At 56.6% G+C, this 24830-nt stretch overlaps 8 protein-coding genes across 8 annotated transcripts; 4 read left to right on the plus strand and 4 right to left on the minus strand.

The window, feature by feature from the left end:
• Positions 1-90: 90 nt before the first annotated feature.
• CkaCkLH20_12339 (het domain-containing protein) lies at positions 91-1909 on the minus strand (the record flags this gene model as incomplete). Its single annotated transcript, XM_038895052.1, has 2 exons — positions 91-1576; positions 1653-1909. 2 exons carry the CDS (start codon positions 1907-1909, stop codon positions 91-93), a joined length of 1743 nt encoding a protein of 580 aa, XP_038739714.1.
• Positions 1910-2851: 942 nt separating this feature from the next.
• CkaCkLH20_12340 (uncharacterized protein) lies at positions 2852-3243 on the minus strand (the record flags this gene model as incomplete). The annotated part of the gene is made up of 2 exons (XM_038895053.1): positions 2852-3006; positions 3066-3243. 2 exons carry the CDS (start codon positions 3241-3243, stop codon positions 2852-2854), a joined length of 333 nt encoding a protein of 110 aa, XP_038739715.1.
• A 628-nt stretch (positions 3244-3871) lies between these two features.
• On the plus strand, positions 3872-5236 carry CkaCkLH20_12341 (heterokaryon incompatibility protein; the record flags this gene model as incomplete). Its single annotated transcript, XM_038895054.1, has 1 exon — positions 3872-5236. The coding sequence occupies one exon, from the start codon at positions 3872-3874 to the stop codon at positions 5234-5236; it is 1365 nt and encodes a 454-aa protein (XP_038739716.1).
• A 1189-nt stretch (positions 5237-6425) lies between these two features.
• CkaCkLH20_12342 (uncharacterized protein) lies at positions 6426-8344 on the plus strand (the record flags this gene model as incomplete). Its single annotated transcript, XM_038895055.1, has 3 exons — positions 6426-6487; positions 6544-6592; positions 6701-8344. The coding sequence occupies 3 exons, from the start codon at positions 6426-6428 to the stop codon at positions 8342-8344; spliced, it is 1755 nt and encodes a 584-aa protein (XP_038739717.1).
• An 816-nt stretch (positions 8345-9160) lies between these two features.
• CkaCkLH20_12343 (uncharacterized protein) lies at positions 9161-13137 on the minus strand (the record flags this gene model as incomplete). The annotated part of the gene is made up of 2 exons (XM_038895056.1): positions 9161-12880; positions 12934-13137. The coding sequence occupies 2 exons, from the start codon at positions 13135-13137 to the stop codon at positions 9161-9163; spliced, it is 3924 nt and encodes a 1307-aa protein (XP_038739718.1).
• Positions 13138-16401: 3264 nt separating this feature from the next.
• On the plus strand, positions 16402-18125 carry CkaCkLH20_12344 (cutinase palindrome-binding protein; the record flags this gene model as incomplete). The annotated part of the gene is made up of 3 exons (XM_038895057.1): positions 16402-16482; positions 16691-17897; positions 17956-18125. 3 exons carry the CDS (start codon positions 16402-16404, stop codon positions 18123-18125), a joined length of 1458 nt encoding a protein of 485 aa, XP_038739719.1.
• A 1313-nt stretch (positions 18126-19438) lies between these two features.
• Positions 19439-20601, plus strand: CkaCkLH20_12345 (uncharacterized protein; the record flags this gene model as incomplete). The annotated part of the gene is made up of 4 exons (XM_038895058.1): positions 19439-19514; positions 19900-20082; positions 20166-20347; positions 20443-20601. 4 exons carry the CDS (start codon positions 19439-19441, stop codon positions 20599-20601), a joined length of 600 nt encoding a protein of 199 aa, XP_038739720.1.
• Positions 20602-20747: 146 nt separating this feature from the next.
• On the minus strand, positions 20748-22810 carry CkaCkLH20_12346 (amidase; the record flags this gene model as incomplete). Its single annotated transcript, XM_038895059.1, has 5 exons — positions 20748-21806; positions 21854-21870; positions 21929-22448; positions 22522-22624; positions 22680-22810. The coding sequence occupies 5 exons, from the start codon at positions 22808-22810 to the stop codon at positions 20748-20750; spliced, it is 1830 nt and encodes a 609-aa protein (XP_038739721.1).
• Between the last annotated feature and the right edge of the window lie 2020 nt (positions 22811-24830).

The raw sequence follows: 24830 nt of genomic DNA on the forward strand, positions 1-24830 counted from the left end.
AAGTCTGATCTGGAATCATGGGATCTAGATGCCGGATTACAATTCTACTCTAGTATCGTAAGATCTAAATATCAGCTCGAAATCATAACTCTACTTCGTCTTCCAATGAGCTGTGAGCGTGAGTGTGCCGATGGCTTCGTCCGCGCCGGTATTTCTAAACGTGACCTGAATAACGACTTCCCGGAGACGAATGAACTGTCGGTCCGGGCCCTTTTCAGAGACTTTGGTGCGAATCGCATCTGTCATTGCCGCCGTACACCGTTCCGAGTTGCCCGTTACAATACCACGACTTCGACATTCGCTCTGTGTTAATATCGCAGACCAGTGGTCACCCACGGCGAACAGAAAAGGTCCAGCCTCTCCCGGAGCTCCATAGCACCATCCCATGGCAACAACTCGTTGCCATATCTCGGGCCCGATTGCCAAGTTGTCATCTAGTTCGTCGAACCACACCATCTCCAGGGTAGAAAGAGAAGAGGCGTCCACGATCCACCCAGACGACGAAACACCCTCTCCTAACCTCAAGTTGCGCTGGCTCCTGTGCGTCAGCGCCCTGGTCCCGAGCTGGAGGATGCAGATGCTCTGGAACCTGTTGATGATGTTTCGCTTCCAGGACCTGTCCCTCCCGTCGAAGGGGACCAAGTCGAAGGCGCGCGTGCGCACGAAGTTGCTGCCGATGGGACTGCCGCTGAGTCCGATGAAGATGCAGTGGTTCATCGTTCTACAATAGGTGTCGAAACGCCGCGACATCAACCGCTTCGAATCGTTCGCGCCGCCGGGTTCGCCGCCCGGCCGCAGACAGATCTGAAGGCCTCTGGGACTGAGATACGGCGCGTGGTGGCTCTCCGTGCCCATCGCGGATTCCGTGGCCGTCCAGTAGTCGACCATGGCGTACGACCAGATGCTCGGGTCTTCCACGCGGAAATCACTCGGGTCCTCGGCCAGCGGGGGAGCCCGGCTCGAGTCTTCGCCCAACGACACGGTGACGTCCCCCGGAGGCGAGACGGTCTCCCTGAGCATCGCCGTGATGTACGTCGCCAGGTTCGGCAGCAGCAGGGAGTAGTCCTCCCTCTCCTTCAGCATGGCCTCCTGCAGTCGCATGAAAGCGCGCTTGCCCTCCCCGTACAGCAGCGGCATGTTCACGTCCATGATTCCAAGTAGAGAGTAGGCCATGTCCTCCATCCGGGTGGTCTGCCTCGCCGCGGCCCACGACAGCCGCTCCGCCGCGCAGCGACGCCTGATGGATTTCTTCCCCTCCAGCACGTCGACGTCGATCTTCGTGATGCCGGCGATGCGCGATGCCAAAGATGACTTGGTGCCGATCTCGGTCCAGTCGGCGGCGTAGAACTCGACGACCTCGGGCGCAAGCAGCTCCTGGAGCGTCCAGCCCCTGGTGAACCAGCGGCTCGCCGCGAACAGCCCGTCGCGGTCGAAGCGGGCCTCGTCCCAGACGTCGACGACGTCGTCGGCGGTAGACACGTCGACCAGGTAGGCGTAGCATATCGCGGACTCCTGGTACCAGCGGAACATGGAGTTGATGGACTCGGAGAGCTCCGCGCTGCTCGTCTTGTCGATGCTGTATGGGAGGGGCTTTCGGTCAGTCTGATCGGAGCATGCGGGCCTGCTACACGGCGGGAGGCGGGCGGTCTGACCAGCAGGTGTCGACCCAGGCGTAGGCGAAGCCGTCGTCCCTCGCCTTGGCGCAGGTCGTGCTTATCTTCCGGAACCCGCGTTTCTGTCGGATGGCGGCTTTACGCCGTTTGCTGCTGCCCTCTTCGGCGTGTAGGGCCGTCATCTCTTGAAAGGTGACCTCGCCCCGGCCCCACGTGTGAGATAGAGTCACGTAAGGTTTGAGGGGTAGGTCGTGGAACTCCACGAGCTCTAGGGTCGTCGTATCCAGAACCCTCATCGTGACGGCGGCTCACAATAGCGTCCGGAAGAGGTAGATGGCTGGTGTTTGAGAATGGGAAGGGGCTTGTGTCAGAGCATTGTTGGCCCAAAGACACGATGGGAGAGCAGATAAGACTTGCACGATTACTTGTCAGATAAAAGCCAAAGAGATTGCTGGGTAAAGGCGATCGAAGGCTAAGTTGATTATATGATGTTTCTTCATACAGACTCCTGTTTGCGACGATGGGACGTCAATGATTAGTCAGGTTAATGATCCTTGTGTAAAAGGATTCCGATAAACGAATTTCTTCCCAACACCTGGAGTAATTTGACAGATTGAGCATTCCAGAAATGGCAGGACCCAGCCCACTGTGTCTAGAGATGGACTGCTGGTAATTCACATGACGGAGATGATGTGTGGCACCTTGGGCTCGAGAAATTTTGTCTTTTGATCTAACTACTAGCTACAACATTCACGTTCCGTTGTCGTAGGGCAGAGAACCATGTTCTCGCAGGAATCGAATGCAAGCATCCTAGCCTATTTTTCATGATCTAAGGGTACCGTCAGGTTAGTCGTGATATCCTCCACATGTTCGGCACGAACACGCTTCGCAGGAAACATCCTCCACATACACATTGAGCATGCTTCGCAGGATTTCCAGGTGATTTGGGGGTCGACGTACCGTAGGATCAGATCTCCTAGCAAGTTCTTACCACTTGCTGTCGAGGGAAGATCTGTTAGTCGACATTCTCCACGTGCTGTGCTCGGGTGCGACACGCTTCGCAGAATGTTTACGGTTGACTCGGGCAACGTACCGTAGGTTCGGAGGCCATCGCAGCATCTGCCGCTCTGTTGAATGGGGGAAATGTGTCAGTCGACATTCTCCACGTGGGTGAACACGCTTCGCAGAATGCTTCTGCACACGCGGGGGACGTACCGTGAAAGCTGTCGCGCAGAACCCTAACCGCTGAGGGACTGGTCGGCCAGGATGTCGGAGTCGCCGGCGTCGAGAATGACCATGGTGCTGCAGCGGAAGAGACGACCGCAGGCGGTTCCCATCTCGATATTGGTGCCGTTGAAGTGATGGACCGGGACCTTGGCCAACATGGCATAGTCTGTATGATGCGACGTTAGTCTCGGTCTCATCCGACAACCCAGAAAGATGTCAGCTTACACTCGAGCTCCGACTTGCGAAGAGGAGGCGAGTTAGCGGCGATGAGAACCAACTTGGCCTTGCCAGTCCGGAGGGCTTTCTTGGTGCTGGTGTACCCGAGGGAGATCCGACCGGACTTGACGACGAGAGCCAGACGCTGAGCGAGGGTGTCGCTTGCCTTGTTCTTAACGCGAGCCATTGTGGGAGGTTCAAAGCGTCGGGTGGTGTCGATTTTTGCGTGTGTGACGGTGGTGATTGGGAGTGCCGAAAGTGAGTGGAGGGGTTGAAGATTTCGTGAATGGTAGGAAATTTTATCTGACTATATAATGCCACGTGACCGATGAATGTCACAGCAAACGAGCATGTTCGAACCTGGCCAGCCAAGTCAGCCTGAGACTGATCTTAGATGATTGCGCGCATAGATAAGGGGATAATCCCCAAAACATAAGGTACTGCGCGTTTCCTCCAACCTACCTACCTTTTCATCATTTCGTCCAAAAGATTCATCGCTCAACATGCGCCGCCGGAGATATATTCCGCTCCGCCGGAGATTCACTCGGGCACTACAGGGTGCAGTCCGGGTACGGATCACTGCCGGGCTCCCTTACGAGCCCCTTCTGGACACGCAAATCCGTCTTCTTCGCATCAGGCCCGGCACGGGTTGCATTCAGTGTCAGCTTCGCACCGTTGACCTCAGCGAAAACCCACGATATCACGCACTTTCTTACGTGTGGGGTGATCAAACCGACCGTCGGCCTATCAAAGTCAATGGAGCTCCATTCCTGGTCACAAAAAGCCTCTACGAAGCCCTGGAAACCTTTCGATGCATGCCGTCGCTTGACCTTCTCTCGCCGCCCTTTTCGATCTGGGTTGATGCCATCTGCATCAACCAAAAGGATGACAATGAGAAGAGCCGTCAGGTGCCGCGCATGATAAACGTCTACGGCGCAGCAGAGCGGGTCGTCGTCTTTTTGTATACCAACGAGCACTGGACGTCCAGTAGTGAGCGTATGATGTCCTGGCAGGGGTATATGATCCAGCCTAGCAACGTATCGGACGCAAACAAGGGACTGGCTGATTTTATGCGGTGGTTTGGATTTCATCCTTGGTTCGAACGAATCTGGACTGTACAGGAGGCGGCATTGGCGAGAAAACCCCCCATCCTTCTTCACACCTTGCACGGCTCAATCGGTGCTGCAACGCTGGAAGAGATTTACGAATTTGCGGAAACAAGTATGCCTCGCGGTTCAACTCCTAACTTGAAATCTATGATCGACATGAGACGATGGGCTCAGAATCCGAATGACCCAGACATTCCGAGATTTGATAACCCTGGTCAAATGCTTGAGAGTGTGCTCTTTTACACCGGCGGGAGATGGTCCTCCATTCTCCAAGACCGTGTGTACGGAATCTACGGCTTGCTTCAGGCCGTAAACACCAGCTTTCCCGACTTGGACCTGCCTGTTGTGGACTACAATCGACCCGTTGGGCAGATTTTCGCCGACATCACAAGACTTATCATTGAGCACACTCAAAGAACCCGCATCATTACCTACGCCTGCGTCGAACGACGATTGCCGGGGATGCCAACCTGGATATCAAATTTGCGTGTCTGTCAATCAGGCGCGACGCATTTTCTTCACGACAATCCCGACGACAACCCAGAATTATCAGAAGACGGCCAGGCCCTGAAGATCACAGCAGTTGTGACAGACTACTGCGAAATTGTTCTCCCAACCGTGGACATTTCTTTTGACCCTAGCCGGGTTGTCGAACGTATCGAGGATATCGAGAAGACGTTGATCAAACCTATCGCCGAGCGCCGCTCGCTGGACCCAGATGTACTGTGGCCAACAATGCTTGGGAGTAGAGACTTCAAGGAATTGAAACACATCCTTCAGGAGTTTGATCCCTCGAAAATGCTTGATATTCAGCGACTACAGCGCATCGGATTACATGTCATGGGTTCGCATTTCTTTGCTACCAAAGATGGCTTTGTGGGATGGTGTTCGGGCAATACACCTTGTCAGACTGGTGACTTCATTTGTCTGAGGAGGTCAAATGAAACCCCGCTCCTGCTACGGGAAACCAGTGCTCCTAACACTTATGAAGTTATCGGGCCGCTACACACAGGGGACAAAGAGCTCAGTAACACTACCGGAAAGGTTTTCAAGCGCATTGAACTGGTTTAGACGAGTCAAACTCGAAGAGGCGTAGAACTATCGACCGAGCAAGTCGCTAGGAAATCTTTTGTGAAGCGTAGACGAAGCAAAATAAAATTACCCCGCGCGCCGCTCAGACCTCAGCTCACCTCGGCTGGCTCAAGCTCGCGCATGATAAGCATTCAGATGACCTATCCAATCATCAATCAACAGCTTCAATGGTCGATTGGCCCAGTGGTTCAAGGCATCTGCTTTACAGGGTTTCCTGAACCGCAGAGGATCGCAGGTTCGATCCCTGCATCGATCAAAATCTTTTGCTTCCATTTAAAATATGCTTCTTTAACAGTCCGCCAGATTTTTGACTTTGTTCTAGTTCTGGTCTCGTGCTCGCCCATATTTAGATTTTGCATCCAACTCTGCCACATCAGACACACAACAGATAGTGGAAGCTATTTTAAATTTTGAAAGCATTGATGGCGACAGGCAAGAGAGTAAATGTCTTCCAGGAGCCCAAAATTAAAACTCAACACAGGTATTCAGAAGGGATCAATCGTATGGCGTTGAGGTTGTCTAGAACTCATACAGATAGATTGTCAGCAGCGGGTGAAGGCTAATTATTCCTCCACATTGCTCGTAACCTATTTTTTTTGGCGGGAACACTGATGAGGCCAACAACCTCGAAGCATTGGCACAAGACACAACATGAGAATGACCTTGGAAACCTTCTGGATTCATATGAATCGTAATATCAGCGATTTGTCCGAGCGCGCAGCACAAAGTGGAATGGTGCTTGAGGGCGACGGTACTGCAGACCTTCGCAGGGTTGATGCCTTTGATTCTCGAGTTCCGCCGGCTGCTCCGATCCGGGTCCGGATCGGCTCCGGCGACTAGTAACCACGGGCAAGCTGAGGTCGAATAGTGCATAGCAAGGTACATCCAACTTGATGTTCTGCTTTCAACAATACCGTGTTTAATGCTGCCAGTTTTTGAGAATTACCTTGGAATAAACCAACAGGACAAGTGCTGAGTGTAGTACGTGCCTTCCTTCACGTGCTTTGGAACTCCTACCAAGCACTTAGGCAAGAATCGGTTAAGTGCATATCCACAAGCCAGTCGCGCTTCCCTCCTCCAGTACGCGACGTCAGTGGGACGGACCATATCTGGGTAGGTAGCCAAGCTGATCTTTCAACATCAACCACACGCACCCCACGTCGCAACAATGGATATCGAGGTTGACGAGGACCTTCTGCGGACGGTCGCCTCGGGTGGTCAGATGGACTAGTAAGTCGACAGTCACCTCCCGCACAAACTCGCAATCGCTAATCTCGTTCGCGCAGCGGTCTATGGCCTGCCCTGTCGCAAGGAATCATCACAAGGCTCGATAAGGTATGTCCTGACTGCCGACCTTAGACCCCCCTCGCCCTTCCCATCATCGCTCGACTCTTGGCCTCCCACAGGGCGCGCTCACATGTTCGCTTTGCGAATGTCTTCTAGATCGCTCACAATGATTTTCCTATCCCGAACCTGCCACCCCCACGTCAACGCATTAACCCACCAGACCAACACCCACAACCGCCGCTCCTCTCCTCGTCCGGCCCCCCCGACACCGTCGGCGATCCCTCGTCACAGGACGCAGACAAGGAAAACGCCCAGCCGAAATCATCGACAACGTCACCTACTGCCGCCGACGGCGAGCGCGATGCGACGACTGCCGCACCCTTGGCCCCGGGCTCCCTGCCGGCCCAAATCGAGGCGATGCTCACCGAGATCAACGCCGTCCTCGCGACCTTCCCAAAGTACCCCCCGCACACGATTCAGCGCCTCGCCGAGCTCGTCATCGAGCCCCGCCGACATTACCGCCAACTGGCCTCATATCTCCACGCCGTCGACCGCGTCGTCCACGTCACGTCCGGCGCCAACGTCTACCCCCTCCCGCCTGCCGTCCCCGACGTGTCCGCCATGACGCTCCTCTCCAACGGCACAATCGCCAACGGCGGCGGCAGCAGCAGCGGCGGTTCCTCTTCCCCGCAGGACCCGGCCGCCGCCGTCTCCTGGGGCAACACGGCCAACTCGGCCGCCTCGACGATAGGGACGGACGAGGCCCTCGGCGGCGCACTACTAACCCCCATTCCCTGGCTCACACGCCGGCCGTCGCCGGGCTCCGCCTCCCCGGCCTCCTCGGGCGGCGGCAGCAGCAACAACGGCCCCGCCGAGATCCGCACCGAGTCGACGGAGACCATCGACGGTCCCAACGGCGTCGGCAGCATCGAGACCGTCAGCGTCAGCGTCAACGGCATCCCGTCCATGGGCGCCGCCATGAGCCACATCAACACAGCAGCCGGCCCAGCGGGTCGCGGCATAACGCAAGGTGAGTTACTGCGACAGGAGCAGGAGCAGGGCGTCGTTCCAGTCAACCAACTCGTGCGACAAACAGAAGAAGCACAACTGCACGCCGCCGCCCTCCGCGCCGCCGGCGGTGCTGGTAACGGTGGGAGTGACGGCGGCAATGCAGACAGCCCCGAGAGACAGCAGCAGCAGCAGCAGCAGCAGTTGTCCCCGGACGCTGCCGCCGCCGCCGCCGCCGCCACGGCTGAAGACGAGACCGAGACCCCGCACGCTCGCGGGCCTGAAGAGATCGGCGTCGACGACCTCGGTCCGCAGAGCGTCACCACGAGCTTCGTCGGCGGTCCGGGCGTCGAGATGCAGGGCATCGACGTCGAGGCCGCGGTCGGTCGCAAGGCCGAGCCGCCCGCGTCGTCGTCGCCCGACGCGGAGGACTCCCACACCGAGGACGCCTCGTCGGTCACGATGGACGCGGACACGGCCGACGACGACGCCGCCTCGGAGACGAGCACCACGTCGCACGCCAAGCGCGACGCGAACGAGGAGTTGGAGGAGGGCCTCGCGAGCAAGAAGATCAAGGAGGACGAGGGCGACGTCGCCACCGCGGGCGAAGACGCGGACGTCGTGAAGAAGGAAGAAGAGGAGGTCAAGGTCGAGGATGCCGAGGCGCCCAAGGCCGAGCCCGAGGACGAGGAGATGAAGATGGAGGAGGTCAAGGAGGAAGACGAGAAGAAGCCGTTGGCGGAGGAGGAGGAGAAGAAGACGAGGACCGCTCCCCCGGCCGGGATCGAGTGAGCCGACTTTTGCTTAAGGAGGGGGAAGGGGAGCCCATGATACCACGAATCGTTTTCCCCACATCTCTTACCGCCGCGTTTACCCATAACTCATGTGTTGAGCTTAATTCTGGTGGCGGGGGCGTAGCATGAGATTACCTTAGGACGAACGGGACTGAAATCACACGAGAAATTGAACAGATGGGGCCCCGTCTGCGCTAGAGTGCATGTATGAATGACTGGATATCTCCGTTGAGAAGAGGAAAATGGAGTCGGGTTGTTCTCCTTGCTCCAAGTGAGGCAATGCGGCAGCACTCTTGTGGCTCTATTCAACTCGCTACACCGAGCGATGATCCGCGGAAGGAAGAATGGTCTGCGGCGTGCCAGGTATGAATCTTGGACCGCTTTCTCGTCAAGTGACGCTGACAAAAGAACACACGTCTTACGGAGGCGTATTGTCCACCCGAGGGAGGGAGGCAATGCGCAACGTAGGTTAGGGGGAACACACCATGAACTATTCCCAGCGATATAGTTCACATCTTTCGTCGCGTTGTATGTCTTCACTATGAGATCAAAGAATTAAATCACGGATCATCAGGTTGTAATCAAGTTCAGGGTGTTTCACTAAGCATCTTCATTGGCAAGGCTCATCATACAGCGTCTTAAATCTCGAAGCCAACGTAGCCCTGTCTCAACTCCAGCAACAAAGACACACAAATAACCAGGACGCCATGCTCATAAACCGTCCCCCCTAAAAACACCATGCAAATCCCCCCATTTTCCCCATTTACACCAGAAGCGACGGTACAATACACACACTTTTTCTCGTTGTTCTTTTTTACAAAACCCTGGTGATGCTCTCCTTGGTGATGACGCTGTTCTGCTTGTCGTCTCTCCTGACGCGGAAGAAGCTGTCGCAGAAGTCGCTGCAGCGCATGTGGCGGAGAAACTCCTCGTCGTGGGTGATGACGATGAGTTGGAAGTTGCTCTGCGCCTGGCGGGCTTTGATGATGGCGTGCAGGCTCTCGGCTAGGCTCTTGATGTTGTCCTTGTCGAGGTTGGTCGTCGGCTCGTCGAGGGCGATGAGGCCGCAGTTGACGCCGAAGCTCTCGGCCAGGGCGAGGCGGATGATGATGCTGGCGAGCACCTTCTGTCCCGCGGAGCAGCGGCCGCGCATGTCCATCTCCGTGTCCTGCTTGACCATGCAGACGCGGTAGTTGTAGGAACGGCGGCCGGTGGTCGCGTTCTCGTTGTCGGAGCGGATGAGGATGGTGTCGATGTCAGTACCTTGGTAGGTACTCTGCCACAACTCGCCGGCGATGCGGTTGACCTCCTCCATCTTGAGGCCATGGTATTGCATGATGGCCTTGTCCAGCGCGGCGCTGTAACGGCCCAGGTCCTCAATCGCAGCCTTGGTGGTCTCGACCTTGATGTGAGACTCGCGGTACTTCTTGGCAGCATGCTTGTACTCCTGCTCCCATTCGGCCACTGTTCGGCCCAGTTCCTCATCTTTGGTCTTCATTTGTCCCATCAGAGACCCCCGGTCCGCGACGAGCCGGCTGTGGCGATTCTCCAACTGCTTCGCCTCAGCAGCCAAAGTCTTGTAGTCCTCGTCGGCATCACGAGCCTCCAACTCCTGAATAGCCTGCCGGAGCACCTCGAGCTCATGCAAGTTCTGACGATACTTGATGTTGTTGCTGATGTTCTGCTTCTTGCGATCGCCATTGTCGATATCCTGCTTTAGCTTGTTGGTACGAACCGTCAAGTCCGAAATTTCCTTGTCCAGACTAGCGATCGTCTTCTCGAGGGTTGCGATAGCGCGTTGGTTGGATGCCAAGTTGGACGGACCACCGCGGTCGACGTAGTCTTGGATATCACTCTCGACCATCTTCAGCTCCGTGACAGAGTCGGACACCTTGTCGCGCTCCTCCGCAATGGCCTGCTCCTTGGCGCGACCACGCTGCAGCGTATCATTTCGGACTGACCTCGCCTCGGCAATCTCAGGCTCGATAGTCTCCAAGTCCTCATCCGCCTTGCTGATCAGCTCTCTCTGATGGTTCTGGTCGTCCTTCAAAGTCTGGATCTGGTTCTGGAAGTCCTTCTTGCGCTCGAGCTGGTTCATGGCTTTGCTGAGCTTGTTCTTCAGTTCACTCTTCTCCAACTCAAGAGCGTTTAGCTGATCCTTCATTCGTTGACGATCAGTCGAAGTCTTCAGGATCTTGTTCTTCAGAGACCTGATCTGCTCATTGCAGGATGCTTGGAGTTCATGGATGTCGTCGGCGCTGCGGCTGGCAACGTTGGATGACTGCTGAGACATGATCCGATCAACCTGGGACTCGGAATCCTTGATGTCTCGGAGGGCCTGAGTGATGTTGATGACGGTTTTGTTCAAAGACTCAATGTCGTTCAGCTTGTCGCTTTCGGCACTGACGACGGCATCGTGCTCCTCTAGTTGTCTCTCCAGTGTCTCGCACTCAGCTTCGAGCGACGAACACTCCTCCTTGATGCCGGGGACCTCAGCCATCAGTCTCTGGTATGTCTCGTACTGCGGCTTGACCTTGCGCAGCGAGCCGAGGAGGGCAGTGGAGTTGGCGAGATCCTCCTCTGCCTTCTCCTTCTTGTTCGGGTCAAGGAACTTGACGAGCTTGTCTGAGAATCGAGACTTGGCGACGTTCTGCTTGTCGTCGAACGATCGATCGCAAAGTCGACACTTGTTCTTGTCTTGCAAAGTCTTCTGGCAGCCGCGGTAGTAGTCGGCCAGTGCATCAAGGAGACTGATGTCGGTTTGGTAGGTTTCCACATCTTCCTCATGCAACTTGACCTCCTCTTCGTAGTCGTCAATAGTGGCGCCATCCCGAACTGACTTCAGGGCGCCAACCACAGCATCTCGACAGCGCGTCGCTTCGGACGTCTTCTTCTGGCCAGTCTCCCTGGCGCTCTTCAGCCTGTAGTCAACCTTCTGGTGCTTGTCTCTCGCTGAGTCCCGCTTCTGCCTAGCTTCCGCGAGCACCTTGTTCTGGCGCTTGATAGCGTCGTGATACTGAGCCTCGAGGGTCTCCGTCTGCCAGGTGGGGCCGACATGCGTGTCAAGCTTGGGCTTCCAAGTGTTTGTGAGAGTGTCGAGTTTGCGCTTGCGGTCCGTCAACTCCTTCTTGCGCAGGTCCAGCTGCGCTCGCTCGGAGGCAAGTCTTGTGCACTCCATCAACTCGCGGCCCAGCTTCTCATTCTCGCTCTCCAACTGCCATAGCTTCTCGTTGTCTTGCTGCAGGAGGGTGTCGAAATCGGCACTGGCCAAGGCCTCGTTGGCTTTCTGAAGTCGGCTCTCGACGTCCTCGAACTGGCTGTCTAAGACGGCTTTTGCGCCCTCATCAATGTCCAGGCGATTGATATCCATCTGCAAGACGTTGACGCGCTTCTCAATCGCGCCCAAACGCTGCTTGGCGAACACCCGGTTCTGGGTCATGGTCGCCTTGCGACCCTCGAGCTCCGTGATGACGCTCGTGGCCTGGTCCAGTTCGCGAGCATTCTCCTTTTGCACACGCTCCAAGTCGCGCTTCTTGTCGGCGAGAAGCTTCTGAATGCGTTCAGTGAAGGTCTTGATTTGGCTGTCCTTCAGATCGCCGTCATAGCCTCGGAATCCGTGGACTTCCGCAGCCTGCCGAACCAGCTCCATGCGACTCTGAAGTTGACGCTCGTACTTGTCCTTGTCGGATTGGTGCTTTCCCTGCTCGGAGAACTTGGCGGAGAGCTCTTTGCGAGATTTGGTCATGCCGCTTTGCAGCTCGGCGTACTGAGACTTGTTCTGGTCTGCTTCCTCCTGGTATCGCGCCATGCGCTCCTCGTACTGCTCGAATGCACTCTTGAGGTACTCGTCATCTTCCGGGAGCTCCTCGAGGGTCATCTTGAGGTCGGCGATGGCACCCTCGCGGTACTTGAGCTGATCTCTCTTGAACCGAAGGTCGTTGACGACGCGAAGAAAGCTGTTCGCTTGGTCGTGCTTTTGGCGGATCTGCTCCTCAAGCTCCTCCATCTCGGCCGACATATCCTGACAAGTTTGTCTGGCGGCCTCGATCTCCTCTTCCAGGTCAAGGGCGTGTTTCTGGGATCGATCGCCCTTCTCCTTGTTGATTCTGTCTTGCTCCTCAAAGATCTTGAGCTTGGACAGCTCCTCGCCCTGCTTCTTTCTGAGAAGCTTCAAGTTGTCGATGGCCTTCGTGTATCGCATCGCCTCGAAAATCTGGTCGAACTGCTTCTTCAATGCGGCAGGCTCACTCATGGGCCAGAGGGATTCGTCCTGGTGGCAGAAGATGACGTAGTCGAGAATGGCCCGAGACACGCCCAGCTCTCTCGGAATCCACTCGTCCATCTGCGCGACTCTGGACGAGGTGACGGTTCGCTCGCCATTGTTGTTGCAGGCCAAAGAGCCCTCGAGGGACTTGAGCGATCGGGAGTTCTTCTTGACGGTCAATTGGAGGCTTCGAGTGGCAACGAACTTGAGGCCGCCTGTCGAGGTGAAGGCAAGCTTGACCTGAGCCATTACTTCCTTTTCTCCGCATAACTAGGACACAGTTGTTAGCGAAAGCTATGGACAAGACCCGGACTGATAGGCACCTTGGGGTCGTGGACGAATGCGCCTCCTTTGCTGTTGGGGGGCTGCTCGCCGGTGGTGGCGTACTTCAGACACTCGATGATTGTGGTCTTTCCGGAGCCATTGTAACCGACGATGAGGGTCAACGGGGTGTAGAAGGAGATGGTCTCGCGGCTGCCGCCAAAGGAGCGGATGCCCTGGACGGACAGCTTATCGATCTTGGACATGGCGGGCTGTGCCTCGGGAGGCCGTTTGCCATGCGAATTGGTGTGTGTTGATCCCGGTGGTGTGGTGGTGCAGTGCAGTAAGTGCGGTAATCAAGTTGAAGTTTGAGTTGTGATGTTGGTGGAAATGACCTCTGTTTTGTGCTTGTGGTGGTGTTTGTTGCCTTGGGCCAGGCTGCCGTGCGGTGGTGGACTTGCGCGCTGCAACGCAGGTACGCGTTGGGGAGGTGCCCGCGAAAAGGCGTGACTTCGCGGCAGGTGATAAGATAAGATTGTGGATAAGGCAGCGTCTGATAAGGATAAGACACCCAGCTCGCCCTTTGTTCAACCGAAGGCAGCGGCAGGCAGGTACAGTAGGTGGGCAAGGTATCCATCCGACTGGACGGCACTGGTGATCTCGGACACAAAGGACAATGATCAGGCAGAGCGGGTAGGTTGTACAACATCACTAAGGCAGATAAGGTAATCCCAGGTCGTCTTTTCTCTACGTTTTGTGATAGGGCATCGTCGTCGTACTCGAGAGTTTGCTGTGTCCTCAGAGCTCTTCAGATGGTAATCTCAGGTCTGCTAGCTTCAACAGGTGTACTATGGTAAGTGTTTTGCGCCGGACTGATGTAATGCGTCATTCTGCAACTTTAAATACCGCAGATGCGGCTCCTTCGCCGTGCTCTCCGAACATCAGATCAGCTCAGCTTTCAGGTTGGATTTTATTTGTATGTCAATATCCTGGGCGTGTCTTTGTCTGCGGCATAACACGAATACGCCACAGCAGAGACGGGACGCGGAGTTTCCAGAAGGTCCAGAACGATCCACGACAGTAACCGGTTTGGGGAAAGGTATCCGAAGTGCCCTGTGATTCATGAAGCATTTCCAGCTTGTCAGTTGAACCCCCGTCGGCCCTGGGTAGAGGCCGTGACGGGAGTCCGGGAGATGGCCGCACCGCGAGCCGTGGATGCGTGGGATGCACGGAAAGCTAATGAGGTGCCTAAAACGTGTGCGGTATGTCGGAAGGCGTCCGCCAAGGCAAGAAACGGTATTCGTACACGTGTAGAACGGCGACCCTGAAGAAGAAATGCAGGGTCTCTGATGCGTGAGAAATGTGAATGCGAGAAAGGGCGGATTAGCTCCACCGACTCTTCGCAGGTGCACCCAGGGCACGCCGTGGCAGCCCGACGCGGACCTTCGGTGGAGATAGACTGCACCAGCGGTTCAACTGTCACGGCGCCGGGGCATTTGCTCCGGAGGGCGGCTTCGGTGGTAGCAGCGATTGAGGATCATCGCTGTGGTGAGCCCCTGGAATATGAGCTCTGGAACCATTTCGCAATGGACGGCTGGACCGTGCAGCCCCCGAGGCGCCGCAAGGCATGGCAAGGCATGACGTGCGAGTGTAAGGGAGATTGTGCGCCGCAGCAGCTGTTGGACGGCCAATTGGTGCGCTGTATCTGCCCAATTTAGGAACACAGGTAGCAGGTAGCAGTAATCATGTACCGCGGAACAAATAAGTATGGGAGTATCCATACGTACCTAGGCAAGGTAGAAGCGGAAGGAAATGGTGGCAGAATCGTGATTGTGAATGTGGGAGGTGAACAGCGGGGTCTAAGGCAGGTAGGCAGGTCTGGGTGTAGGTGGAGGGGTCGAATTGAATCGCAAAATTCCATGTTCCAGGGACTCAAAATTGCCATGTGCCCCATTTCCATTTTGCAGTTTCCCATCCCGTGTTTTTTTTTTTTTTTCTCTTTTCGTTCCGCGTCCGCAGGTCCCTGAAGCTAAGCTAGTAGTAGTAGTCTCTTTCCATGCTGCCTTCCTTGCTGCTGCTACCTTCCTTCCATTCTCACCCGCCCTAATCATATTCTAGTTTTTTCGGTGACGACGTGACTTGTCTTCCCTTCCGTACCTGGTGCTCTTTCTCTTTCTCTGCCAGACCGACTTTCCCCTCCACTTCCCTCTTCACGCCCTCAACCTGACTTTCTTTTCCCTTTCGTCACCTCCCTGCCTACTTACCGTCCTCATCCTTGGACCCCTTCTTCACTTGCCCTCGCTTCACGCATCCGACCCGCTGCCAACCCAAGTGCCTGATCTTGCATCTCCCGTCAGGCCAGGGCGTGTCACACCACGGATACCTAAACGTGATTCGGCCCCAAGCGACCTGGACCTGACTGACTGGAACCTGGACCCTTCCCTCCGTTCCCTCCGCCGTGCCACCAAGTCCTCGGTCCTCAGTCTTCAGTCCGTCCCGGCAAACAGGACGAGACAACCTTAGCTTAATGCTGGACTCGATCCGACTCAACTCAACCTGACCGTCGGCACCGCTGCTACCTCCGTTTCTCTTCAAGTGTTATCGCTGCCGTCGCCGCTACTACTACTACTACTGCCACTGCTCCTGCTACTACTGCCCAAGTTTCGTACCGCTCCCCACGGCACTAAACCACCTCAGACAGAATTGGGCTGGACGACGCCACTAGCCCAGTCATTATTCAACTTCCGCCCTTTATTAATGACCACGAGCCCCCATCTCTCCTCGAAATCTATCCTTCAGTCAGAACAACCCTCGATCAACCCTGGGGTCACCGTCCCCCATCTCTTGTCTGCTCTTTCTCTGTCTGTTGGTTTCAACAACGCATCCTGGCGTCGTTCTCACCACCACAACGCTCATTTTTGTTTTCTCTCTTATCGCAGCAAATAGACGGGTTTGACCGGAAAGAAGACATGGAAGACTAAGAAAGTGCTGCCGTCGACGCACAACGCCCCATATCCCGTCCCGGATCCGATCCTTTCACCTTTCGCTAGGTACCTGATCTGATTCTGGACGCTTTCGGAGCTCGAGTCCTGCTCCGAAACTGTGTCTGTTCAGCCCGGGATCCCGACTTCCAACAACAGCAAGCAGCACAACAGTCGCAGTCGGGTCGCATTCACAGCCGTATCGCAATAGCTGTCGCTGTCGTTGGAACAGCTTAGTGGTCTCCGCTGTTGTTGCTGCTGCTGTCCCGTCGTGTTGCAGCGCCGGTACCTTATCGCAGTTTGAGTTGGCTACCACCGACAGCCCAGGCACGGTACCTTACGGTACGGATACTCTGTACGCATAATACATTGGACACAGGCTTCAACCAACAACAAGTTGCAGCGCCGTGCCGCCGTGACCTGGACCAACTTCACAAACCGCCCATCGGGGCCTTCTCCGAATCTCTGCGCAAATCACCAAATGCCTTTGCCAGAAGCAGTCTGTGCAAGCATCAGCATCAGCAGCATCGGAACAATACCACCACTACCATGTCTCACGGACCACCTCAGCCTCCCCCCGCCAATATGTTTGGCTTCGGGCCCCAAGACGCCTTCTCTGCCTTTGATGCTGTTAGTCCCGCCTGCTCGCTCCCGCAGCCGCTGCTGCTCCTCCTCACCTCCCGATGCCTACTTCACATTTGCCTGCCCTCATCCGTCCTCGCTTATCCTCTGATCCCCTTCACCTGACCCGCCGACACCCCGGCGCAAGTCTTTCTGGCCCCATTCAATCAATTGTTTCCCTCAGGTCTCCCTCCCAACCAGCGCTGACGCAATGCAGATGGCCGAAGCCGACCCCAACATCATGTCGTCCCTGCTAGACCCGACAATGTATGGGAGCTTTGACGCCATGAACATGAACGTCGACAACCCCGGCGACGATAGCGGAATGGCCAACTTCTTCGCCCAAACTCCCCACCCCGACGGTATTATCGACGACGGTCCCTCAATGACCAACAACTACCCAAATAACGCCGACGATGTTAACGTTATTGGAGGTGGCCCTCCGCCCCTCGGCGGCTTCAACCCCCAGGCCATGCAGCAGGCTGGCAGCCTCCTGACCGAGTTCACAAAGAGACGGAATTGGGCCCCCAACGTCGTCCAAGAGCTCAAGGACTTTCTTCAAATACTCGACGCCAACGGTCGCATAAAATACGTCTCCCCCAGCATTCTCAATCTAATTGGATACACCGCCGACGAAGTCATCGACACCTTCCTCAAGGACCTTGTCCATCCCGACGATCAGGGAGTCTTTGTTGCCGAGCTTAACGAGTCGATAGCGTCGGGTAACCCTTTGCGCCTCTTCTGTAGGTTGAAGAAGAAGGACGGCAAATTCACCATCTTTGAGTCAGTCGGCCACGCCCACATCGCCGCCGCCAAATTCGCACCGAACCCCCACAACCAATCGCCATTCTGCCAGGCCGTTTTCATGATGTCGCGCCCTTACCCCACCAAAAATGCAGTCCTCCTCGACTCGTTCCTCGAACATAAGATGGAAAATGAGCGGTTGAGGAGGCGCATCGCCGAGCTGCGTAGGGAGGAGGAAATGGACAATGAAGAATCGGCGAGGTTATGGCAACAAAGCCAGGAGGGCAGGTCAGACGTAACACCATCGGAAACGACCATCACAACATCCATCGCCCAAAGCGGCATGTCTCGCAACGCCGATAGCTCGAGCGACAGGACATCTGCTCTCAACGTGGGTCTCACCAGGGAAGCTCTGGAAGGCGTCGCAGCCAGCCGCCCAGACTCGCTAAAGGACAAGATGGCTCGATACGAGGGCGCTTCGCACACCGACACCATCGAGATGTTGACTGGCTTGAGATACATCGAGGGAGAGAGAAGTCGCGGTATCACGACAGGAAATGCGAGTCCAACGTTGGTCAAGGGCGACGCCGGAATCGCCATCCCACAGGACCGGGATCCTAGGACAGGCGACAAGAAGAAGAAGCTAAAGACTTCGGAGGAATACGTCTGCACGGACTGCGGTAGGTCCCTATTCTTGTGGATGTCCTCGTCAATATCCATTCTGACGGCGCACACTAGGTACCCTCGACTCTCCCGAATGGCGCAAAGGTCCTAGTGGTCCCAAGACGCTGTGCAACGCCTGCGGTCTGAGATGGGCAAAGAAAGAGAAGAAGAACCGACACGGCGGCGGCAGTAATCATGCATCGGGTTCACTCACAGTCGAGCATTCCACGGGGGCTCACGGTTGAGTTTAGTTAATGGGTCGGCGCTGGCGTATCAGTCGACATGTGCCCCGAAGAGGGATGGTGGTCATTCATGCCCACCGGCGTTGGCGTCTGGAAGAAGGCACGGCGCAGGCTATGATTCACGAACATACGGCCGTCCGTTTTGTTTACAACTTTTTTTTTCGCAGCAACCGAGATACCTAAGTTCGACACCGGGTCATGGGACAAGGAGCACGAGATATCGGAAGGGCAGTTTCAACAGCGAAATTCAAGCCATGTTGCTTTCATTCAACCAGCTACCGCCGAGTTCGATGTTGCTGGCATCGATTTTTTTCTCTTTTTTTCAGCTTGGCGGGCCCTTGCGGATAAGTTGTCTGTTTCGAGGCGGTTCAACGACTGGCGGTCAGCCAAGACCCTGGCCACCAGGACTGACTGCGGAAAATGTGATATCCATACGGGACTTGGAAGAGGGGCCGATGTAGGTGACTTCCGGTTGGTCACAAGCGCGTCTGCAGAGACTGCCCACTGCCCGCCGTTAATGGGCTCAGGGCTCAATTCAAGGCGACCTAGACCTCGACCTCGGTTGAGCATGGCCGTCCATTATGCAAATTCCGCCTTTCCCATTCAGCTGCTTCCTTCGGGATATAATTGCACTGCTCATGGATGATAGCACACAGAGACCACTTGGTTCCTGAAACATCTCGTTTGCGCCCTGAAGCCCTTGATACCGTTAACAGGCTCCGACCTTGCATCCAGGACAATTCATGCCATCCCAGCACGGGAGCCATGATTGGACGGCCGGGCCTGCTACTGCGGATGGTTGATCTTGAACGGGGCGGGTGGGACCTGGTTGCACGGGACAGCAAACATGGAGGGACCTGGAGACAGGCAGTGAGCTGCTGACCGTCAAACGACGAGAGCTGGATGATGACCTCTGCATCATGTACGTGAGGTTTTGAGCTGTTCTCAGCGCCTACCCAGCTGCGTCACTGGTATCTATCTTGACGAACCGGGGCGCGCTAGTCTTGGCAGATGGAGAATCACTCGCTGGTCCCCTTGGTTTTGACAAGCTGTGGCTGTTACACGCGGCGACCATTGGTCTGAGGCGGCGCATGGCCCGTTGGATAATACACCCGGCGCGGTATCTGTAGTTTGGCTTGCATTGCATGGCCAGCTCAGGGTGTCCTGAGACAATTGATCGCCCACGTCGTGCGGAGACGTGGCTGTCCCTACCAGAGCTTCATATACAAGCTAGGACTTCTAAATCCCTCTTTCTCTTCCTCACATGACATTTCTCATCCTCAATCATCATCATCCGAGTCAATCTCACATTCAAAATGGACAAGCTCATCAACAAGGCGTCAGAGTACCTGAACAAGGACGACGACAAGCCCCAGCAGGGCCACGGCCACGGTACGCTCAACTGCTTTTGCTACTTACAGTGTCTAGCTTCCCCTTACCCCGCCATCAATCTTTCGCTTCCACGGCGCTCATACCCCGCGACCCCTCACTAAGAAAGCTTGTCACTGACCAAAGACGCAATCATCGTCAACGACCGACAGGCCAACCTCTTCCCGGAGGTGACAGTAAGTTTTTTTTTTTTTTCTGTCCCAAGAAGAATGTTTTGCTTATGCTTTTTCTGTCTTGTTTTTGTCTTTTTGTCACGTTTGATCTATTTCGTCCAAACACTCCATCTCGCTCAACACCCCCTGAGACGGGAAAAGTTTCCTCGTTCGATTTGTCAAAATTCAATCCGGGTTGTACTGTGTTTTTGGCTGACCGAGGACCCGACAAACAGAGGCTCACGGCGGCAACTATCCCGCCGGGTTCGCCGACGACGACGATGACGATTACCGTCAGGCCGCCCACCAGGCCTCCCGCCGCGCCGGGTCCAGCGGGGACTCGGACCTCTTCTCGACCGTCCTCGGGGCGTTGACGCAGAAGAAGAACCAGCTCCAGGATGAGGATATCGACGAGGACCGTATGTTTTGTTTTTCCAGAGCCAACCAACGGAGGTGGCTGTTGGTGGTTGTGACTACTAACACCGTATCTCTTGGCGAAAAGACGCCGTGAACAAGCACAAGAAATTCTTCGGCGACGACGAGGACGACGAGAAGGCCGACGACAAGGGCCTCGGCGCCGCGGCCGCCATGCAGGCGCTCAAGATGTTCTCGAGCGGCGACACGGGCGGGCAGAAGCAGAGCCAGGGCGGGTTCATGGGTCTCGCCATGGCGGAGGCCAGTCGCGTGAGTCCTCGTCGCCTTCTCTTCTCTCTCCATCTTTGCGATATCTACGTTCCCGGAACTAAGATGATGTGTTGATGTTGACGCGTGTGTCGCAGCTCTTCGACCAGCGCCAGTCACAAGGCAAGGTCGCCGACGGCACCAGCAAGGAGTCGGCCATCCAGCAGGCGGGCGAGATGGCGCTCAAGATGTACATGAAGAGCCAGGGCCAGCAGCAGGGCGGCTTCATGGGTCTCGCGTCCAAGTTTCTGAAGTAGATTTTTTTGATACTTCTCATGTCTTTTAACCGAGCGAGAATGCTCTTGTACTGTCCTTTCCAGCGTATAGATCCGTTTCCAATATTCAGACACTACGACTATTTTCCCTCCCTCTTTCCTACGTTTGTGATAGATGGTGCACTTCCTCAGATGTTCTTCTTGGCCTCGAGACCGCCGTTCTTGGTCATCTCGATCACGTCAACCCACCCCTCGGGCCTCCTCCGCCCCTCCTGGTGCAGATACGTCTCGGCCTCGCGCGCCCAGCCGAGCAGCTGCTCCTCGCACCCCCACTCCGCCATGGCCATCAGCCCGACGGGCACCCTCCCCTCGCCCTGCACGGGGTCGACGTAGCCCACGGGCGCCGTGACGGCGGGACACCCGCTCACGTTGGCGACGTAGACGTAGCCCATGTTGGCGATGGTCGTGTTGGTGTCGGACACGCCGTAGGCCTCGTCGCCGGGCTGCTTGGGCCAGCCCGGGAGAGGGGTGGTGGGGGTGAGGAGCATCATGCCCGGGTGGGACTCGAAGAGGTGGGCGAGGTGCTTCATCAGCATGTCGCGCAGCTGGGCGTACTTCATGTAGTCGCCGGCGGGGGTGACGGTGCCGACGGACATGGTGACCTTGTTGGCGTGGTTGATGATGGACTGCCAGGCGTCCGGGTCCGGGTGGCGGTGGCGGGCGAGGTCGCCCATCTCGGTGACGCAGGTGGCCGAGTGCATGAGCTGGATCTCGCGGAGTTGGGGGATGCGGACGTCGATGATCTCGTAGCCCCGGGACCTGAAGTGTTCGACGGCGGCGCGGCAGAGGGCCGCGACGGGGGGCTGGGCGCGGGACCACTGGGACTCGTCGATCGCGATGGTCTTCGGGGCCGAGGGGGAGGGCGGGACGGAGGGGGCGTAGAGGCCCTGGATGGGGTCGTCCGGGTTGGGGCGGGACATGAGGCGGTAGGCGATGGTGAGGTCGGCGACGGTGGCGGCGAGGGGGCCGACGACGCACATGGAGGAGTTCATGGCGATGGTGCGGTGGTGGGAGGGTTTGAGGCCGTAGACGCCGTTGAAGGAGGCGGGGATGCGGATGGAGCCGCCGGCGTCGGTGCCGATGGAGATGGGGATGATGCCGGCGCCGGTGGCGGAGCCGCCTCCGGAAGAGGAGCCGCCGGGGTAGTAGGATGTGTTGTACCAGTTCGTGGGGGTTCCCCAGCGCGGCTGTGAATGTTAGCTGGGTTCTGTCTACCGGGTGGAGTGGTTCTCACGTTGCAACCGTTGGTATCTGGGTTCGGTTAGCGACTGCTCGTCGGTTTCAATGACGGGAGGAGTGAATGACTTACCACCGCCCAGCTCGTGCATGGCGTTCTTGCCGACCACGATGGCACCGGCGGCCTCGAGCTGCTTGACGGGCCACCACGTGTCCTCGGCGGGCTTGAACCAGGGGAGGTCGGGACGGTACTGCATGCCGTTGTGGCTCACGTAGCCCTCGACGGGGATGTCGTCCTTGACGCCGATGGGGACGCCGTCGAGGGGGCCGAGGGGCTTGCCGGCGCGCCACCTCTCGGTGGAGGCGCGGGCGGCGTCGAGGGCGAGGTCCTCGCGGCCGTGGGAGGCGACCCAGGCGTTGGCGTAGGGCCCGGTCTCGGGGGGCGGGTGGCCCTCGGCGCGGCGGATCAGGGGCAGCAGGGCCTGGACGATGTCGAGCGGGGTGAGGGCGCCGGTGGCGTAGAGGGCATGGTAGTCGGCGCTGGAGAGGTAGCGGGCGGGGAGGTCCTGCGGGGCCGGGGTCGTCAGGTCGGCGGAGAAGGGGATCGGGTCCGGGTGGGATTCGCCCGTCTCGGAGAGGGCGATCACGTCGGGCTGGGGGCGGTGTTAGTTGCGTCCTGACTACGGAGGCCGGGGGTGAGTGAGTGAGGGAGGCAGAGGGCGGCACCTGGAAGCGGTATCTGTAGTCGACCAGGCCCGGGAGGTCTCTGATCGAGCCGAACTTTGCGTTGCGCCAGAAGAAGCGCTGGAGGACGCCGGAGTTTGCGAGGCTTGGGTGAGGGTGTTAGTGAGCGAGGATGACGATGATGATGAGTGGTGACGAACAGGGTTGAGCCGACGACCAGAGGCCAGCCGCGGAGGACGGGGTTCTCGTCCTCCTTTGGTACCTCCGTGCTGGCTTGGACCGGACCCTCGCGGGCACCGGGGTAGTTTGCGTATTTGCGGTTCGGAGCCATGATGGCGGGATGTGAGGATGAAGGTGTTCCTCTGACGCTGCGGTTGGCGCGGAGGATGAGAGGACGGGCTAGCTGGAGTCCCGTGTATTCCTAAGCTCCTGAGAAAAGACAGGTGTAGAATACAGAACGAGGGGTATCGAAGACTAGAAGTGAAGCTAGCTATGCCTAACGATCAGGTCTGCGGCGTCAGATGTCGTTGGGAAGACGTTGGGGAGCTCTGGGCTAGTAGCTCGGTTGGAGATTTAGAGTTTCGGAGCTCTGGAGGATGAAAGAGGAAGAGGAGGATTTCAGCTTCCCCTGTGTTGGTTTTGCCTCACCAAGGGAGCGAACGGACAGAGCCTCCGGCCGCGGGTGGGATACCTGGCGGTGCTAGGATTATCGAAACGAAACAAATTTGGGGTAACGGGTGAACTGTACGTCAGATGTTGGCTTATGTTGGATGTTTGAGGAGGAGGTGACGAGTTGCGTTCACATTTCGCAGGGAGCTTGGATCGCCCGAGATGCAACACTAGGTGAGCTAAGCTAGCTACCAAGCCCCATAATTCCAGCAGATGGGAATAAGTTAGCCTACCTACCGATCGGTGAGGTAGCGTTTGATGGCCATCTTCACAAGAGCTTCATGCCTCGGCAACTTTTGGGATAAACTAAGCCAACTATGGCTTTCCTGGAATAGGCAATTCCAACGGGAACAATTGGCTTTATTTCCTCGTGAGGATACCCCAGGTAGATGCTCACCTCATACGATCACCAGTAACGCCGCCAACAAGCTGATGACAACACAGCTCAGTCATTCTTCCTCCCGAGCTGACCATTTATTTCTGTCTTGACTACTGCAGCCCCGAGGACGAGCACGCCCTTCAACGCAGGCCACTGGTGAGAAAGGATGCAGATCGGTAGCTTCGTGTAAGAGAACAGCGGTCTGATATCACCGAGACCCGAGGTACGTACAGGGGTGCTTATCGATAAGGCACCTAGCTAAGGTACCTACGTCCGGCCCCACACCACGTGCCTGCAGCTCGGCCGATTCGTCGAGCCGATCTCCCGTCGGTCGGACTCTGAAAAAGAAGGAAAGTAGGTCTGGGAACAAGCTGCTCACGCGACCTGAAGAACACGGGCGCTACCACTTGTCACCGCGAGAACCGGCTCTCCAACCCGTCGGGGCTGCCTAACCTATATTTCGCGTTGGTATGGAATAAGGTAGGTAGGATCGAATCCGTCGTGGGGGGTTCCCTCAACGACGCAAAATCCCATCGTTTCGAGTGTCGTTGCGTCACGTAGATTGAACGTCGCAACCGCGACCGGCAAGCCCCCGCACGCCCGGAAACAACCATAAGATTGATATACGTGCGCTCCAAACGCGCCGTGTTCTGCATTCCAGGGTCTCCCATGATCGCCCGTTTCCCACGATGGCCCGGCTTGTGGGCGCTAGGGGCGTCAAACGTTTGTGTCAAAACACATTACCCCGCCATCCCGCTAGCGAAGGCTAAGAGCTGAGGTGCTTGGTTAAGGGATACTTCGAGAAGAGCCTCTATGTCGGCGGAATGTGATGAAGGTTGCGCCTCACCGCAAATTGGCCCAGTTGGACACGGCGTCGGTCAATCGGGATGCGTCACATGGAGGGAAAATATGATGAGAGTGCCCTGACGGAGCCAATCCATTTGACTCTATACTTCTACATACGGCCAGCTGTCCCGTAGGACGTCGCTATTCCAGGCCAGACATGCCCATTTCGCTCGCTAGAACCAAACGCCGTCCCAAATCAGAGGTCCCTCTTCAAGCCCGTGGGCTGAGGTCCCTTCCGGTATCTGTCCAAGCCGCTTCCTGACGGCACCCAAGCGAGTGATCCCCCTTCCTTTCCTGGAGGGTGGTGGTGGTGTTGTTGTGTCGTACCACTGAGATAGGAGCCATATCCGAAAACGCCTTGCCGATCCATGAAAAGAAACCAAAGGAAATAGAAAGAACCTTTTTCTTTTTTTGCTCATCTGCCCGTGCCGAGACTTCGTGTGAATTCCATTCATAA

This window comes from Colletotrichum karsti (genome assembly GCF_011947395.1).
Source record: "Colletotrichum karsti strain CkLH20 chromosome Unknown Scaffold57, whole genome shotgun sequence".
Lineage (NCBI taxonomy): Eukaryota > Fungi > Ascomycota > Sordariomycetes > Glomerellales > Glomerellaceae > Colletotrichum > Colletotrichum karsti.